Source organism: Megascapheus bottae, chromosome 25 (genome assembly GCF_031878675.1).
Source record: "Megascapheus bottae isolate mThoBot1 chromosome 25, mThoBot2.hap1, whole genome shotgun sequence".
Lineage (NCBI taxonomy): Eukaryota > Metazoa > Chordata > Mammalia > Rodentia > Geomyidae > Megascapheus > Megascapheus bottae.
The window spans coordinates 7,007,500-7,022,483 of NC_143533.1; the positions used below are offsets into that span (position 1 = coordinate 7,007,500).

Sequence of the window (14,984 nt, forward strand, 5' to 3'; positions counted from 1 at the left end):
CATTTGAGGACAGCAAGAGGATTTCTTCTAAGTCTGCAGAATCAAGGAGGAACCACACAAACTCCCTAGACTTCTAAGGCGAGACCCCATCTGCTTCCCACAGCACTGGGAAGGATGGAGGCCAGCCGGGGGCTGCCAGCGGTCTGCTCTGGCATCAGATCCCCAGCCAGCTGCCTTCTTGTCTGCACAGGACACACGCCTGAGCCAGCTTGTTGATGCCAAGTCCAGGCAGAGAGGCCACAACCCCAGCTCCACACGCCAAGGCACAGCCTTTTCCAGAACATGTCCTCTCCTGGGCCCAGGCTTCTGCCTGTCTGAGGGTAGCGAGTGCCCAGACAGGACCAAGAGCTTGCAGCTATGCTAGCCCTGGTCAGGTTAGGGCCTGGTAAGTTGCCCGTCACCCCCTATGATACCTACAAGATGCTACCTTCTCCAGCAGACTGGAGAGCTGGCGTCACCTGTGGACAACCTTACAGACCCACAAGCTGGCTGCAGTGCAATGTAGGGAGATATAATCGGCCCCCAGATTGGTGGGTTCCACATCTCAGATTCAGCCAGGGGCCAGCTGGAAACATTTGGCGGGGGGGGGGGGGGGGGGGGGGCGGGATTGCCTATTTACTAAGCAATTCTCTATGCTATTAAAAAAAAAAAAAAGCAATTACCATTTCCATGTAGTTTGTAGCACATTAGGTGCTGCTCACCTCCTCAGAGGGGATCAAGTTCACAGGGTGATGTATACAGGGTCCCGGGGCAAGTACTGTACCACTTCACACCTCGTCCAGACCCATCCTCCCGACTGTGGAAACCAGGTGCATTCTCTTCCTGCCTCCCTTGCAGCTAGACATGGCCCAGCTCCACTGAGACTTCTTAGGGGTCTGTAGTCAGGCAGCCAGGGCCTGAGGACCACTTCTGATTTTCTAAATAAAAGAACAACTAAGGCTGGTATGGCCCTTCTCTCTTCCCATCTGGAACTTGTAAAGTATTGGTTAGAGCTGTGGCAGCCATTTTGGAGGCTTCAGGAAAAAGATAATGAGAGGGTAGAGTTGGCTGCCCTAACAGGAATGGCCGCTACCAGAAACGCTGAAATTTCTGGTAAGTAAAGATAGACAAATACCTTCAAGCCTCCATTTCTGGAAAGCCAAAGTAATCCTCACAGACATGAGGTGAGACAGGATTATCTGCAATACCTAAGGGGAAGAGAGCAGACCACATCAAACGGCTCGGTCTGCCAGTGTGTCCATGTGGGAAAATGTTAACTGTGCCTCAGTTTCCTCCCCAAACTGAAATCCAGCACAGAGCAGCCATTGGCTGAGTAACTGTCAGTGTGTGTTATTTTATAGAAAAACTCATGCTATGGATTTAGCTCTGTGGGATAGTTATAGGGCTTCGCAAGTGCAAGGCCTTGACTCCAATACAGAAACAAAACCAACTCTGACCAAAGTCACACAGCAGATAGGACGATCTGTCCCTGGTTGGTGAATACCTGAGACAGGCTCTTTCTCAGGGTTCTAAATTCCAGCCACCCCGACCTTCCCTTGGCAGCTGGGGATCCTGCTCCCACTTCTGAGGTGTTCTCCAACAGTCACCCTCCTCATCCACAAGTCAGTCTCAGACTGACTTGTTGGGAGGCGCGCACACTCCAGAAACTACATCTTCGAGCCTCCTCAGTGACCAGATCTGACCATGTGACTCACTACGACAATGGACACAAAGGACAGCTGGGGGCACTTCCCAGACTCTGTCCTCTTTCCCTTCCCTCCTGGCTGATGTTCAGGATGCGCCATCTTGGTCTGTGCAGATGAGAGCAACAGGTAGAGGAACCTGGGCCCCTGGCCCTCTCTGGAATGGAGCCTTACAGCGGGATTTAATACTGTGTTTTCATAGGGTTCTTTTCTCTCTCTCTAGAACTCAGGGCTTTGGGCTTGCCTGGCTGGTGCTCTACTATTTCTACCTTGGAGTCTTGCAGACTTTTCTGCCCAGGTTGGCTTCGAACCCTTAATCCTCCAGATCTTGTCTTCTTGAGTAGCTAGGATTACAGGGGTGATGCACTGACACCTGGCTCAGTACATTCTTTTTTTAAAAATACACACTATTGGGCTTCTGTGCAAAGAAAAAGAGGGTGTCAGGAGGTGGCGGGAAAGGAAGGGACGGTAGCAGAACCACCTGCCCTAGTTCCAGCGGTGGGTTAACCTTTGTGAGCTTAATGCTCCTTCTTAAGTCCCTCCCATTACAATATTTGACAAAGAGAAGGAGGAGTAGGAAGAAGGAACTGCAGCATTGCAGAGCTGTCATGGCCAGGTTTGCTCCAGCCTCAGTCACCATTTGGGCAGAGCCAGGGTGTTAATCCTAAGAGGAAATAAAGCCTGCACAATGGCTTTCGGAGCTAACACCCAATACTCACTTCCTTCCAGACTCCTTACATATTCCACCCAACCTGGCACCTGACAAATACCCCAGTACCCTGCTGAATTCACTGGAGGGGGGGCACCGACACCTGGACCAATCAGGATGCCCAGCTTGGCTCTGGGCTCAGTGCTGTCCAGAGGCTCCGGGAGAACCCTTCAATGGTCTTCCCTAGTCCTCCTGGTCCCTTCCTGCCCCCTCACCAGTGCTGCTGTCTCCGGAGCCCCTGCTCTGTACTGCTCCACCTTGGTGTCTTGTGGCTTCTCTTCCCACAAGACATACAGGTGACCTCAAGTCCACTGGGAAGGCAAGGAAACTGTGGCTCTGGGGCTTAGGAAATTTGCTCGCTGGGCATGCTGGGAAGTGTTAGGTCCAGTTTTCAAACTCAGGCTTCTCCTGCCAGACCTTTGCTGACCACACACCTTGCCTGTCCTGCCAGGCTGCGGGAAAGCACCCACCAACTGCTCCGTCCCGAACCCCAAGTGAGAAGTAGCCCACCCACAACCATGGATGGTGGATGGACAGTGAAAGACGAGGGCTACCTTAAGCCACAGCCCATGTGTGTAAGCCATATGAAAGAGCTCCCAACATACCAACCTAATAATAACTCCCAGGTCACCTTTCCCAGGCCTCGGGCTCCTCTCTCCTCTGGGCTACAAGGCTCCAACTCTAAAAGGCTGTGCGGGGGACAGTGAAGTCTGCAATCAACTATGTTTTTTGGGAGGGTGGAGAGGAAGGAGACAGGGAAGGGGAGCTGATGACTAAATTCAGGGGGGGCAGTGTGGATCCCCTATTAACAACGAAGGTTAAGGGCCCTTAGACATCCACAAAAACACAGGCAGAAACTGTTAGAAACTTGCCAAAGGTCCCGAGCTACCCATCCGTCTCTGATTCTATATCCAAAGGAAGGAAGTAACAGGCTAGAACCAGGCAATGTTTTCTTTAAGAGAAGGAGGAGGAGAAAAACATCAGTGACCTAAATGTCAAAGCCTAGGTAAATTATGAAATGGCCCTCAGACAAGCAACTGCTGCTAATTGGGCACAGAAGGTGTAGTGACAAAGGTTACATGAGAATGAGAGAGAACGAGAGAGAGAGAGAGAGAGAGAGAGAGAGAATATAAAACCACAAGACACAAGTGGCATACCATCTACAAGTGTGATCTTGCAAAACTCCACACAGATTCACACAGGACTTGAATGTTAACATATCAACACACACCAACAGCTTGTGAGAAAATGCACATGCACGCACACACATGCTATACTACAGGACAGGACTCTGATCACCTCGAGCCCCTTTGAATAGAAAAAGACCCAGTGTCTAAACACAGAGTTCCCTGTGTCATCTTCAGGGCACTCTATTTATTTACAGGGAAGGCTGGAGGCATACACGGAAGTAAGGCCGCCTTCTATCCTCAGTAATTAGCAAACCTGTTCATCGGGAAAGGACCCTGAGAAGCCAATGTTTTCACTGGCTGTCAAGAACCATGAACCTCTGGTAAGAAGCCTCTTGGAAAAGAACCAGTCCATCTATATATGAAAGATTAAAACTGACATAACTTTAGCTGAGCTGAGTAGCCCACACTGTAATCTCAGCTATTCAAGAGGATCTCGATCCAAGGCTGGCCTCTGGTACCAGACACTGTCTAAAAAAGAATTCATGTAAGGCCCAGAGGGTGAAGAAGCTCACAAATGTGGTTCTGTCCCAGAGCTTTTGTGCTCAAGGCCAGCGCTCAACCACACTGAGCCACAGCTCCACTTCCAACTCCTATGATAATTAATTGAAAGGAAGATTCTTACTGGCTTTTCTGCCCAGACTGGCTTTGAACTGCAATCCTCAGATCTCAGACTCCTGAGTAGCTAGGATTATAGGTGTGAGCCACCAGCACCAGGCAACTTATCTAATTTTGACCCAAAGACACCCATCAGATCACTGTCTACTTTAAGAAGATTGGGGGAGGAGTCTAGCCAGGAAATGGTCCATCAACAGGTTAACAGCTCAGTGATCCCCAACCTAAACCTTAGAGAATAACTATCATAAAAGGATGAGTAAGAGTCAGTGTCACGTGACTGACATGTTAACTGCAAACACCCTCACCAGAGTAATTAGGGTAACATAAGGCTTCAAGTTATAAATGTTTATAGGACTGGGGAGAGAGAGGAACAGAAGGACACCTGGTTACTGGTTAGCCGAAGGGAAAGGCTTGTTCCGGGTTGGTGTAGCTATTTCTAAGAGCAGGGTGGAGATGCACCTGCCCACCAGAGGGAGAAGCCAAGTTCAAACCCAGGGCTGCCAAACAAACAAACAAACAAACCAAAAAACCCAATGCTGTAAATACTTCTGTGTGCCAACAGCTATTGAATAGATTCTTTGCAGCAGCTCATAAAACTTTCTCCAAAATAGATCATATTTTAGGATAGAAAGCAAGTCTTAACAGGCAAATCCAGAGACAGAGAAGCGGGGTGGGGGAAATTGAGTTGGACGCTGGTGACTCATGCCTGACATCCTAGCTACTCAGGGAGCTGAGATCTGAGGATTATGGTTGGAAGCTGGTCAAGGCTGACAAATCCAAGACTCTTAGCTCCACTTAACTACAGAAAAGCTGGAAGTGGGGGATGCTGGCTCAAGTAGTAAAGCACTAGTCTTGAGCAAAATAGCTGAGTAAGGCCTTGAATTCCAAGCCCAGCACGCGTGCGCGCGCGCGCACACACACACACACACACACAGAAGGAACCTCCTGTATTTTTCTCAGACCACAGCAGAACAAAATCAAATCACGATAAAATAACTTGTTCTGTACGGTTTGCCGAGTACCTATCTCTTCTCACTACAGAACTCACTCCTCCCTTCAACTAGAAGGTTCATGGGAAAAAATTATCTCCAAGACACATCCCTAGTGAGGACCACTGAGTAATTGTTGATCTAAAAGCACTTCTCCAGTAATTCAGAACAACAACAAAAAGCTTAAAATGTAAACACACTATTGAAACATTGGAATGGGACCCAATCACTTTCCTCCAGCTTTGTCTCTTGACCTAAGTAAGCCTTCAGGAACATCCAGTTTCTTTTCACTAGGTTAAACCAGAGCCTGGCCAGTCCCCAGCTTGCCCAGAGCTCCGATAAGCCAGGTACACAACAGGTGTTCACAAACTCTGGTATGTCCATCAGTGGGAGTTTTAACTGCAGCAGCAACCTGGTAATTATCAAGTTTCAAAGACACGATTCTCTCTCAACCGGGCCATTTCTGGGAAGAGAGTTTATTCACTTGGGTAATGTGCATATATTTGCATGTGTGTACACTGAGCATGAGAAAGAATTTACACCCTAGCACCAGTTAACATGCCATAAAAAACTAAAGTGAACCTGCAGGTCAGCAGGTTAGCCCACGGCCTGGCCACGTAACAGCCAAGTGTGTGACCCACAGAGAAATCTCACTTCCTTTTAATTGAGCTTTGCACAGACTCAACCTGGGAAACAAAGCCAGCACTAGCTTTGTTTTGATCTTGACACAACCATCTTACTATGTAGCCTAGAAACTGTCCATTCTGCCACTCAGCCTCCTGGGTGCTGCGATTGCAGGCATGCACCACCATTCCTGACTTATTCATTGTTTTCTAAGTGGAGAGAGCAAGATACAATATGCAGAACATGATCTTATTTAGAGATCTGCACAGGCATTTGCACATGCTTAAATGCCTTCACAAGAAACTATTAGAAATGGCTGCTTCTGAGAACTGAGGGCAGAGGAGGGAAAACTGAAACTTTAACTTTTCCCAAAATTCTTCCAGGCTCACTTTTTTTATTAAAGCCAACACCACCACCAAAAAAAATGAATAAATAAAAATAAAAAGACCTTTTCTACAAAGCCCTAAAAAATCATTCTGATGGAAAGAGTATTCAAGTTCATGGTTGTGAGAACTGTGTAAAAGGAGCAAAGGCAGCTAGGGCGTGGGGTATCCCAAATCCAGCTCACCTCAAAGTTCCCAGACATGGTTCTAAGATTCAAAAACAAAAAAAAAGGAAGGGAAGGAAGGGAGGGAGGAAGGGAGGGAGGGAAGGAGAACTGGAAGCTGATATAGCCCGCAGCTATAATCCCAGTTAGTCAAGAGGCTGAGATCTGAGGATTACCAGCTGAAGCCAGACTGGGCAGGAAAATCTGTGAAAATCTTAGCCCCAATTAACCACCAAAAAGCTGGAAGCAGGGCGCTATGGCTCAAGTGGTAGAGTGCTAGCCTTGAGCCAAAGAAGCTTAGGCACAGCACCCAGGTCCTGAGTTCAAGTCCCAGAACTGGCAAAAAAAAAAAAAGCCTGGTACCAAAGCCCAAAGAAAACACTCTGGGATTCATTCCCACAGAAATGCACCAGGAGTGTCTTGGGACCAAGCCCGGTCAGCAACCTGCCAGGAGTTTCCAGGCCTTTCTTATCCCCATAATCAACTAAGCTGAGTTTTATGCATTTTGTAGAGCACCCCAGACAAGACCCAAAGACTCTGCGAGTTCTGGGCTCCTGACTTAAAAACTGTGACTCCTGGACCATACCCAGTTCCTCAGGGCCTTTGCACATGCTGCTCTCTCTCAGGACTCCCATTTCCACCATCCCCATCCTTCCAGGGTCACCTTTACCCCTGGAGCCTTAGGTAAAAGGTCACTTCCTCCAGACGAACTTCCAGGCACGCCTGATGGCTTCTATCATAACCCACGACCATGCCAGGTGGTCCTTGACCTGACACAGATTTGAGCATCTCCAAGGAACACAAGCCTCCAGCATGACTGTGTCCCAGAACACTTACTAGATGTGCCGTTAACAATAAAACAGTGGCTCACACCTGCAATCCTAGCTACTCAGGGGACTGAGGTCTGAAGATTGTGGTTTGAAGCCAGCCCAGACTGGAAAAAAGTCCCCGTGAGACTCTTATCTCCAATTATCCACTCAAACACTGGAAGTGGCACTGGGGCTCAAAGTGGTGGAGCACTCTAGTCTTGAGAAAAAGAGCTCAGGGACAGCACTCAGGCCCCAGGTTCAAGCCCCATGACTGACAGGAAGGAAGAAAGGAAGAAGAAGGAAAGAGAGAAGGGAAGAGGGAGGGAAGGAAAGAGGAAAGGAAGGAGGGAGGGAGAAAGGAAAGGAAGGGAAGGGAGGCAGATGGCCAGCAGCCTCTCTCAAGGACCACACTGAATTTTTTCAGGCTGGGAAGCCCTTGCTGCTAAATCCAAGCTATCTGTGAGCAGAGCACTTAGTAAACTGAGGTTCTCAGAGAGCAAAGCCTGGGAGCCAGTAGGGAAAAGTCCCATAAAATCTCAACTGACTCCTGAGGGCCGGAGGAGGCCTGCCTTGATCCACCCATCTTGAATGCCAATCCCACATTGAAACCAACCGCTCTGTCATTAGCCATCTACCCCAGGCCGTTTGAAATGATGGAGTAGAAAACCAGGTGTGAGGAAACATGCCTGTAATCCCAGCGCTGATGAGGAAGCAAGCGGCAGGGAGATCGGGAGCTTGAGACCAACCTCAAGGAAACTAAATAAGAACAGAAGAAAATGAAGGAGTCGGGTTCATGGCTGGCACGGAGGAGAAAGTCTTTCCCCCAGTGATGCTGCATTGTCCTGGTCCTCTAAGGGGAGCACACCACCCCAGGTGGCCGCACCCCCTTCGCTCCCCAGATGACTGCAGGTTCGCCTCCCGGTGTCACTTTAAACATCCTGGGGTGACTCAGTCAGCCAGCACTATCTCTGGTATGGTGGAAGTGCCCCAACCTCTCCCTGGTGGCTGTGGTTCTGCCCCCAGGGGGCAGCTGGCACTGGCTGGAGATGCTGTGGTACAGGGGAGGGAGGCTGGTATCCAGTGGGTAGGGGTTAGGGACACTGCCAAATGGCCTCAGGAGGGCCACCCTACACACAGCCTGCAATAAACCACCCTCCCCACTGGGGCAGGCATCTCTCTCCTGGCTAAAGATGCCCACTCAGGATGTGTGCCCCCCCACCCCGGTTATATCCCAACCCACTTGGTGCTGTAAGTGTTCAGGCAACATTTTCTGAGCAAGGCTTTCCCTGAGCAGTTTAAGATCCGATCACGAAAGCAAGGCCTTTCCCTCACGGGAGCCAACGTACGAATTAGAGGCCTGCTTCACATTCCTCAGGCACCCATAATTACATGACCCATCCCACCCTCCTCCTACCCAGTCAACCAGCTCACAGTCCAACTTGCCTGGGTCATTAACCTAAGGAGACTGGGCTGGCTAAGGCTCAGGGTCTAGCACTTGCCTTGTGTGCAAGTGCTGGGCACCAGTGACTCACACCTGTAATCCCTGATGTTCAGGAGGCTGAGAGCTGAGGATTGCAGGAAAGTCCAGGAGATTCTTATTTCCAATTAAACACCAGAGAAGCAGAAGTGGTGCTGTGGCTCATGTAGAGGGCTGGCCTTGAGCAAATGAGCTCAGGGACATGGCCCAGGCTCTGAGTTCAAGCCTCACAACTGGGAGAAGAAAAACAAATTACAGACTAGTGCATCCTGTAATCCCAGCACACAGGGGATTGAAACAAGCAGGTTATGAGATCGAGGCTAGCCTAGGTAACATGGAGAGACCCTATCTCAAGAAAAAAAAAAAAAATAAATCCATCAATAAAGCCACACACAAGCCAAATGATGTGTTTCTGATGGGTTTAAAGCTAGATCTTTGGCCCAGTTTAGAATTTGTATCTCAGACACACAAACTTAAATGGTGATCAAGCCCTGGGCATGACACAAGGTCCTGGGATTGGAGAGAGACACAAAAGATCCCTCTGGACCCCCTGCAGGGTTGGTCTCTGCCCTTCTCTAGACATGGTAAGGGACCTGAAAGCTTGTCTGACATCCTGGGCACGTCAGAGGAGGTCTGTCCCACAACCCCTAACATATCTTATTGCTTTAGGTTGTTCACTCACATAACAAACACTAAGCTCCCGGCACTGTCCTCAGTGCTAGGGTTACAGCTGCCCTAGGAAGTATGTGCGATCCTTCAGTAAAGCATCTGGCATATGGGAAGACAGAAGACCCACGGGCTGGGGAGTACAGAACTGGGTCTGCAGAGAAGTGGGGGGGGGGGGTCACCTCAAGTGGCAAACAGGATGTGACGGTGAGAAGGCACCAGAGCATAGAAAATTACAAGTGCAAAGGCCCTGGGGCCAAAGTGGGCTTCACAGCCTTTGGTGAAAGCAGGAGATGGAGCTAGAGAAACAATGAGGCTGGGTATACCCAGGCCTACAGACCACTGTGGCCCTTTGGCTTCTCTAAGGAGGAAAGTGTGGAACCTGATCTTTAGCAGGATCCCCCTGGCAGCACATGGTAGCTGTCAAGGATGGACATGAGGAGGGAGAAGAGGTGGCTGTTCAAACCCAAGAACGAGCCAGTGGGAGCTCAGGCTAGAGCAGCAGCCAACACGGCCGTGAGAAGCTGGCAGACTATGAAACAAGTTGAAGGAGCAGAAGTCAGGATGTGCACGTAGAGGAGGGAGGGAAGGCCAACAGGTGTCTGGCCTCCGTGGACACGGCTCAGTGCCTTCTCCAAGTCACTCAGGCGGGGAGAGTTGTCCACAAGGGAAGGGGACTTGCCCGCCACCAGCAGTCCCTGCCAAAGACAAGCTGTCTCTGAGATGGTCACGAAGGAGCCAGTCCCCCAGTCTGGGGGTGACGTGTGCCCCCGAGTCTCTGCCACATGGGAACTGTGACCCCCCCCTTCTGCAGGATAGACCATGGGCAACCTTAGAGACCCAGCTGAGTCTCCCCCACCCCCAGACAGTCCCCTCAACTCCTCCCCAAACTGTTTACCCTCACCTCAGGCCTAGTCCTGTAGGAGGGGGGGAGGAAGGAGGGGAGGAGCAGCAGATCCGAGGCCATCCCAGCTCCCATCTAGAGGGATAGGGGTGGGGAGTGGGAATGGACACTGGACGGTAAAGGAGAGGACAGGAAGTTGCAGTAGGCAAGAGGTGAGTTTGAACAGGGTCCCTGAAGGAGGGGTGACAATGTGGCTTTCCAATCTGAGGGGTTCAGGCAGGAATCAGGCCAGCTCCACCCCAGATTCCAAACAGCCATGGAGACAGATCTACTCCATTTGGAATGAAGCCCCTGGATCCACTCACTCCAAGACCTACCGGCCATGCCCGCTGCGGATCGTTTCACTGCTGGTGCAGCTGCAATGCTGTAGCCCCTGGAATCCTATCACAGTGTGCGTGAGGGGGCATTCGGGTGCCTCAGCCTTTCCACATTTTCCCACTGACGACTGAGCAGGAAATGCATGCATGCACAACTCTTCTTTAACAAAGTGACCTGCAGCCCAGCGTGGTAACACACACTTGTGATTCCAGCACTTCGTAAAGATCTTGAGTTCAAAGCCAACCTTGCCTCATCGGGTGACCCTACTCTGATTAAAATGTAATGTACACACAGGTGAAATTCCATGGTGAAATCCCTTGGTACAATTAGCATGCACTTAAGAAGTGGATGACAGGGGAGGAACACAGGACCAGTTGGGGGCTGGAGATATGGGGGGAGGTAATCAGAACGGGAGACTGAGGGTGAACAGAGTCCAAGTACTTTATAGGCACATATGAAAATAGAATAATGAAACCAAACAAAATGGTTTTAAGAAAGGAGGGGAGCCAGGCGCAATGGCTCACACCTGTCATCCTAGCTACATGGGAGGCTGAGATCTGAGGATCAAGGTTCGAAGCCAGCCCGGACATAAAACAAAAGGACCTGAGACTCTTATTTCCAATTAACCTCTAGAAAATAGGAAATGGGGCTTGGCTCAAGGGAAGGGTGGTAACCTTGAGCTGAAAAGCTCAGGGGCAATGCCCAGAACCAGGAGTAGGGTGGTAGCCTTGAGCTGAAGACCTCAGGGACAGTGCCCAGACCAGTTCAAGCCCCAAGACCCACAAAAAAAAAAAAAAAAAAAAAAGGAAGGAGGGAAGGGGAATAAGGGAAAGGGATAGGGGAGAGAGGCGGTAAGATGATGTATGTGTGTATGGAAATGTCACAAAAATCACCCTAGTACTATTAATCATGAAAATAATCTGTAAAAAAAATTGGCTGGGAAGTATTTATCAAAATGAACTCCAGGAGATGCAAACAAGAGGTTTGTTTTTTATCTTTATTTGTCATTGGAAGGGCAAGGGGGGAGGGGTGGACACAGAAATGGAAGGACAAAGCTTGGACAAATGCTGCAGTGGTACTCACTGGATACTATGTAGAACATGAACTAGACAACTTGTAGGTGGGTGTTGGGGGAGGGGAAAACTGGGAGTGAGAGAAAGGGAGTCACTGTCCACAAAGAAATATACTCATTACCTGGCTTAAGTAACTAATCCCTCTGTATATCCCTTTAGAATAATTTCTTTTAATCACAAAATAGGGGTCGAGAGTTGGCCTAGTGGTAGACTGCTTGCCTAGCATATAGGAAAAGTTAAAAGATGTTAAAAAAAAAATAATGAGGCCAGGAGTTTGGCCTAGTGGTAGAGTACTTGCCTAACATGCACAAAGACCTGGGTTCAATTCCTTGACACCACATACATGGGGTGGGGAGGGGGAGCCCGAAGTGGCTCAAGTGATAGAGCTCTAGCCTTGAGAAAGCTGAAGGACAATGCCCAGGCCTTGAGTTCAAGCCCCAGGACTGGCAAAAAAAAAAAAAAAAAATCACAAAATAATTGATTAGGGACATGGCTCAAGTAATAAAGTGCCTGCTTAAGCACAAGGCCCTAAGTTCAAATCCTTGTGTCACCAAAAATTTTAAAAAGGAAAGAAAAGTAATTTGAAAAGAAAAGGTTCAGGTCCATTTCCCCAACCACCCTTCATACACCAGCCACAGAACTAGTTCTCCCCACCCAAGAGAAAGCCCAGTAACACATTTCAGCTCCTATTTCCATTTATTTCTCTTTTTGTTGGTCATGGGGCTTGAACTCAAGGCCTTTCCACTCAAGGCTAACACTACCACTTTTGAGGCACAGCACACTTCCAGTTTTCTAGGTGGTTCACTGGAGATAAGAGCCTCACAGACTTTCCTGGCTGAGCTGGAAAGGTCTCAGATCTCCTGAGTAGCTAGGGTGACTGGTGTGAGCCACCAGTGCCACGCTTCTCTATTTTCATTTAGCTAACAAGGTTCTTTCCCAGCCTAGAGAATAATGCTAATAAGTTACCAGAACTTGCCTTTCAGGGTCATTTCCCAGACCTTGGACATTCCATGGCAGACAATGGCAAGGAGTAAGTAAGGAGAAAGGGTCACCTGGGATCAGCAAATGCCCTTGACTTCCAACCAAAGAAACTTGGCATAAGCAGGTCGTCCTCAGCCCACAGCCATCCCTATCAAAGAAACCCAAAGCCAGTCAGACCAAGACAGGCCAGGGAGTGGAAACAAGTACACAGCTCCATCCTCAGAAACAACAACCAAAAAAAAAAAAAAATGATAACAGCTGTTTATCTCTGTGCTAGATAGAAGCTGAGTGACACTGATTCATCCCCCCACAGCTCTATGAAGCTGGGATGGTTTGGGGCCACTGCTCTCAGTGTGCTAAGGAAACTGAGGCAGGGCGATGGTAAGTTCACCAGACAGCCATGTGGCTGGCATCTCAGTCTCTCTCCCAGCCTGGAGCTTGCCATCTTGGCAAACACAACCTACTCCATCCTGCCCCTAGACTGACACCTGGATTGCTTTAGTCAGCTGCCCACTGACTAAACTTCCAGAAACTGGGACATCAGGACAGGTCTCCAAACCCAGAGGGAGCAGGTCAGAAGAAGTGTGCAAAAGATGCAGGAGGTGAAGGCCTAGTGGCACACAACAGTGAGCTGGGCTTCTGAGCTAAGTAAACAGGGCATCGAACGCTCTAACACACAGGTGCCATCAATAAAATACATCCTGGCACAGAATCTAATTTAGGATTACCTATCCTTCACCCCTGGCCACCTCAACACACTTTAGACTAAAAGCAACTACTTGAGCAGCACTAAACTAGAAGTGCCTATGGGCTGATACACCTCTCGTGACTCTCACTACACCGGGGAGTTGGTGTCCCACAGGTGTCTTTTTTTAACCAATGAGTCACAGGATGTAAAGCAATTTACAGCCCTGGAGAAATTGCCAGCCCTACTGGAAGATGGATCCCAAGACTGGTGATTCAATCAAAACCACCCTACCAATTCCTTCCAAATAATAATAGTAGTAATTAATGATAATATTAAAGGCTCCTGGTGTTTGGGCCTGGAGGGTCATTATCCTCCCCCCTGGGAATGCAGCCAGCGAGAGAAGGAACAAGGTGAAAAGCCAGTCACCGGTGCTAAGCATCGGCTCCTAAGAGACAAGCGTGTTTATCCCGTTTTATAAACAACACAACAAGAACACACACGCAAAAATAATTATGTCCAGATTGGCCTCTTGTGTTTACAGTCAAGGCAGCAAGACTCAGAAATAAATCGCATTCCTGAAAGTCCCAACGCTGAGGATTAAACCAGTTGGGGGGAGGGGGTGCTCAGATCACCCCCCATTTCAGAACACACACGCGGGTACCCAGGAACCGCTTCTCTCTGCACCCCAAACCTGACGGTAGGATCGGGTGGGGCAGGCCAGGACGCCCACCTTCCACCCGAGCTTGTCTCCTCTGTTTTCCCTGAATTTCTCCGGGGTGGGGGGTGAACGCTGAGGCAGGAAGGAAGTCAGAGATGACATAAAACCGCAAAGAGATTAGCAGGGGGTAAGACAACTGTTGAGGGGTGTGGGGGGGAGCTGGGCCTCCTCTCCCCGGCTCACCGTGCTAAGGCATGGGGTGTCCTGGGGAACCCCAAACTCACCCAGGAGATGGGAAAACACAGGCCTGCAGCCTCCCGCTCCAGCCTGGCTGCCGCCCGCTCCAGCACCCCCTTTTCCCGGGAGGCGGATGGAGGACCCCCCCCCCCGCCCGAGCCCCAGAGAGGCACGTGCCCCCCCATACACACACCAGCCCGGGGCTGAGTCCCCCAGCTTTCCCCCGCCGGGCGCCCCCGGGCGGCCGCGGAACGGGGCGCGGGGTGGGCGGCGGGCCCCCCACCCCCCCGGGCGGCCGCGGGCCCTACTTCCCCGCGCACCCCGCTCCGCGCCGCCCCCGGGCGGCCTCCCGGCTTCTCCCAAGACCCCACGCGGCGCGGCGGCCGTCAGCACCTACCCAGAAGGGGTCGGAGCCATCGGCGCTGCAGAAGCTGCGGAGCGCCATGCGGACGGGCGGGCCGGCGGACGGGCCCGGCTGGCGGCTGGCGGCTGGCGGCGGCGGGAGGGCGGCAGCGGCGGCTGAAGAGCGAGCGCCGCGGAGCCGCAACGCCGCCGGGTTGGCCCGCGTCACTGGGATGCGGAGCCACGCCCCTCGGGGGGGGGGCTGGAAGGGATGCGGAGCCACGCCCCCGGGAGGCCACGCCCTCCGCCCCGCGAGGCCACGCCCCCGCGCCAGCCAGCCGGGCACCCGCGTGGACAACAGCGCGTGGTCGGCCCCCCCCCCACACACACACACTGCATTCCCCACTCCGCGCGCCCCAGGGCGTCTGCAGACCGCGTGGGCCACTCGCCAGGCCCGGAGTGTCACCCACCCCCC

At 50.9% G+C, this 14,984-nt stretch overlaps 1 protein-coding gene across 1 annotated transcript in view; it reads right to left on the minus strand.

Annotated features, from left to right (window-relative positions):
* Abcc1 (ATP binding cassette subfamily C member 1 (ABCC1 blood group)) overlaps positions 1-14,647 on the minus strand; it is a 59,602-nt gene extending 44,955 nt beyond the window's left edge. Inside the window, exon 1 of the mRNA XM_090358116.1 lies at positions 14,565-14,647. Coding sequence (XP_090214242.1) covers positions 14,565-14,612 — 48 coding nt within the window. The 5' untranslated portion in view covers positions 14,613-14,647. The remainder of the gene's footprint in view (positions 1-14,564) is intronic.
* Between the last annotated feature and the right edge of the window lie 337 nt (positions 14,648-14,984).